Source organism: Rhagoletis pomonella, unplaced genomic scaffold, assembly GCF_013731165.1.
Source record: "Rhagoletis pomonella isolate Grant_MI unplaced genomic scaffold, Rhpom_1.0 Rhpom_scaffold_04044, whole genome shotgun sequence".
NCBI lineage: Eukaryota > Metazoa > Arthropoda > Insecta > Diptera > Tephritidae > Rhagoletis > Rhagoletis pomonella.
This window is the reverse complement of record NW_023462594.1, coordinates 14517-17999: the sequence shown is the minus strand read 5'-3', so window position 1 is coordinate 17999 and position 3483 is coordinate 14517. Positions and strand designations below refer to the sequence as shown.

At 34.4% G+C, this 3483-nt stretch overlaps 1 protein-coding gene across 1 annotated transcript; it reads left to right on the top strand.

The window, feature by feature from the left end:
- The first annotated feature begins 410 nt into the window (after positions 1 to 410).
- On the top strand, positions 411 to 2639 carry LOC118754514 (piggyBac transposable element-derived protein 3-like). The gene is made up of 2 exons (XM_036489391.1): positions 411 to 1917; positions 1985 to 2639. The coding sequence occupies exons 1-2, from the start codon at positions 1615 to 1617 to the stop codon at positions 2423 to 2425; spliced, it is 744 nt and encodes a 247-aa protein (XP_036345284.1). The 5' UTR covers positions 411 to 1614; the 3' UTR covers positions 2426 to 2639.
- Positions 2640 to 3483: the final 844 nt, after the last annotated feature.

Sequence of the window (3483 nt, the reverse complement as noted above, 5' to 3'; positions counted from 1 at the left end):
TAATTGTAGCTTTTAACTTTAAAATTTTTTGTGGAAAGAAAAAATTTGTAGCTCTCGTTTTTAAACCCAGATGTGCCTAGCGTACTATACATAGTACACTTGTAAAAGTATTTTTCGCAGCAACCCGTGAATTCAAATGCACGTGTTTGATTTCAAATTCCAATGCCATGGTAACGAGTGAGCTTCACTTTTATTCATTTCAAATTTTACATTCGTAGTTCGGTCATTGTGTGTTTACAAAGTTGTGGAAAAGTGAAAAATGAGTTACTCCGATATAAGATTTGTAAGGTAAGTACAAATTATGTTTTATAGAATTTTTTTTTTAGGTCTACTACTAAAATCTACTAAGGCAGAAGATATAGTTTTATGTTATTTATCAAAGCTTTGTCATTATTCTACTTTTAGTTCAACTTTTATCGCCTAATTCATAGGTGTACTACATGTAGTACACCAGGCACATGCACAACCATTTCATTCCTAATTTATAATTTGGCTGTAGAGAGTGTATTTTTGAAATTATATATTAAATTTAATGGAAGGATTTTATAATGGGAAAATTATAGTAATATATGCGCGAATGACATTTTGATTTCAGAGGCTTTTCGCTAAATGAGGCTCTACGTATGTTAGAAGATGACGACGAAATTTTAGAAAATGCTACTGGGATAACAATATTTCCCCCTGAGAACGAAGAAGTAACCGATGAAGATTCTGGTGACGAAAATGTAGTTGACATAAACGATTTGCCAGGGTTGCAACTTCGTGCACCTGCCGAAATTAATTTGAATCGGCGCGTTGACGACAGTGACTTTTCGTCCGATGATGATCTGCCGATCTGCTCAATTGATCCCTGAAAAGCCTGCAGACAAAAACTTAAGTGCGAAGAAACAAAAAAGGTATAACTGGACGAAAGAAGACTTACCACCACCAATTATTTCTGACATGGCTGCTGATCCAATTGATCTAAGAGTGAATGAAAATATGAAAAGTCCGTTGGATTTTTTTGAGTGCTTTTTTTGACGAAGAGCTTATAGATATAATAGTCGAAGAAACTAATAGATACGCTGCTCAAAAAAATCGATCACAAAGAGTGAATAAGACAGAAATAAAAGCATTTTTAGGGGTGTTGATCCTGAGTGGATATGTTTGCGTCCCGAGGAGAAGAATGTTTTGGGAAAGAGAAAACGACAGCCATAACGTACTTGTTGCAGAATGTATAACACGCGATAAATTTGAATTTATATTGTCAAATATTCATGTCAAAAACAATGAAGATCTAGATATCGCGGACCGATTTTCGAAAGTAAGACCTTTATTTGACCACCTCAATAGAAAGTTTATGGAAAATAATCAGATGGAGGAAATGCACTGCGTTGATGAGGCTATGGTTCCCTATTTCGGAAGGCATGGATGCAAGCAGTTTCTACGAGGAAAGCCAATAAGATATGGGTATAAGCTTTGGGTAGGATCAACCAGGCTAGGGTTCGTAAATTGGTTTGGGCCTTATCAAGGAGCATCAACAAACATAAGTGTGACATACAGCAACTATGGCGTAGGTGCTGCCGTTGTTCTAGAATACGCTGAGACGCTGCCCTAAAATGGCGTGATGAAAAAATGCACATATTCTTCGACAATTTTTTTACTACTATTCCACTTATGGAGAAACTTACAGACATGGGTTTTCAAGCAACAGGTACGATAAGAGAAAATCGTGTATCCGGCAATCGATTACTCGACTCGAAAGTACTAAAAAAGCAAGACCGTGGGTCTTTTGACTTCGCTAAAATAACTGACCATAATATCATTGTCGTCAAATGGAACGACAACAACTTAGTATGCTTATGTTCAAATAATTCTGGAGTCAACCCGATATGTAATGTAAGAAGATTTTCGCGAAAAGAGGGAAAACATATTCAGGTAAACAGTAAGCTAATATGAAACACATACTGTGTCATCTAAATGCACGTAATTTTATTTTTTACAGATTCAGCAGCCTCATTTAGTTCGCTTATACAACGCAAATATGGGGGGTGTAGATCGATCAGACCAGAATATTGGCCTTTACAGAACATCTATCAGGGGAAAGAAATGGTATTTTCCACTTATAACCCACTGCGTCGATTTGGCAATACAAAACGCATGGCATCTTCATCGAAACAATGGGGGTGTCCTTGATCTGTTGAAGTTTAAAAGACGAATTGCAACGGTTTTGTTGACGCAAAATAGAAAACCACCATCAACATCTAGGGGACGACCATCGGCATTGGTAAATATTGATATCAGGTACGATCGCCTTGACCATTTGATCATAATACAACCTAAGCAAACAAGATGTGGGGAATGTCATGATCGAACAACCACTAGATGCCGAAAGTGTGACGTTGGACTTCATGCAAAATGTTTTGTCGCATATCACACAAAGTGAACTTATGTACATATATGTGCCTAGTGTACTATACATAGTACACCTTTTTTTTTCCAAAACTGAAATAAATAAAAAATTAATTTTGACTAAGAATGTTTTACTTAACAATAAAAACTAGAAAACAGATCGAAAATTTAAGTTTTTTTGATTGTCTTAGCTTTAGGCATATCTGGGTTAAGAAAAAATGGTATGTAGTGCTAACTTGACACCATACACCTAGTCGATAGAATTGAGATATTGAAAATGTTATAACGGCATTAATTGTAGCTTTTAACTTTAAAATTTTTTGTGGAAAGAAAAAATTTGTAGCTCTCGTTTTTTAAGAAAAAATGGTATGTAGTGCTAACTTGACACCATACACCTAGTCGATAGAATTGAGATATTGAAAATGTTATAATGGCATTAATTGTAGCTTTTAACTTTAAAATTTGTTGTGGAAAGAAAAAAATTGTAGCTTTCGTTTTTTAAGAAAAAATGGTATGTAGTGCTAACTTGACACCATACACCTTGTCGATAGAATTGAGATATTGAAAATGTTATAATGGCATTAATTGTAGCTTTTTTGTTCGGAAAGAAAAAATTTGTAGCTCTCGTTTTTTAAGAAAAAATGGTATGTAGTGCTAACTTGACACCATACACCTAGTCGATAGAATTGAGATATCCAATATGTTACTATGCCATTAATTGTAGCTTTTAACTTTAAAATTTGTTGTGGAAAGAAAAAATTTGTATCTTTCGTTTTTCTGGAAAAAATTGAGTTGACCCTTTTTCGAACAAAATTTTGGTATGTAGTGCTAACTTGACACCATACCCCATTGACGACAGAATTGAGATATTGAAAAGGTTACAACGGCATTAATTGTAGTTTTTTTGTTGTAAATTTGTTTTGGAAAGAAAAAATTTGTAGCTTTCGTTTTTTAAGAAAAAATGGTATGTAGTGCTAACTTGACACCACACACCTAGTCGATAGAATTGAGATATTGAAAATGTTATAACGGCATTAATTGTAGCTTTTAACTTTAAAATTTTTTGTGGAAAGAAAAAATTTGTAGCTCTCG

Coding starts and splice junctions, on each gene's coding strand:
- LOC118754514 (XM_036489391.1), top strand. CDS start 1,615: ATGCACATATTCTTCGACAATTTTTTTACTACTATTCCACTTATGGAG. Junction 1,918..1,984: donor AAGAGGGAAAACATATTCAG/GTAAACAGTAAG, acceptor TATTTTTTACAG/ATTCAGCAGCCTCATTTAGT.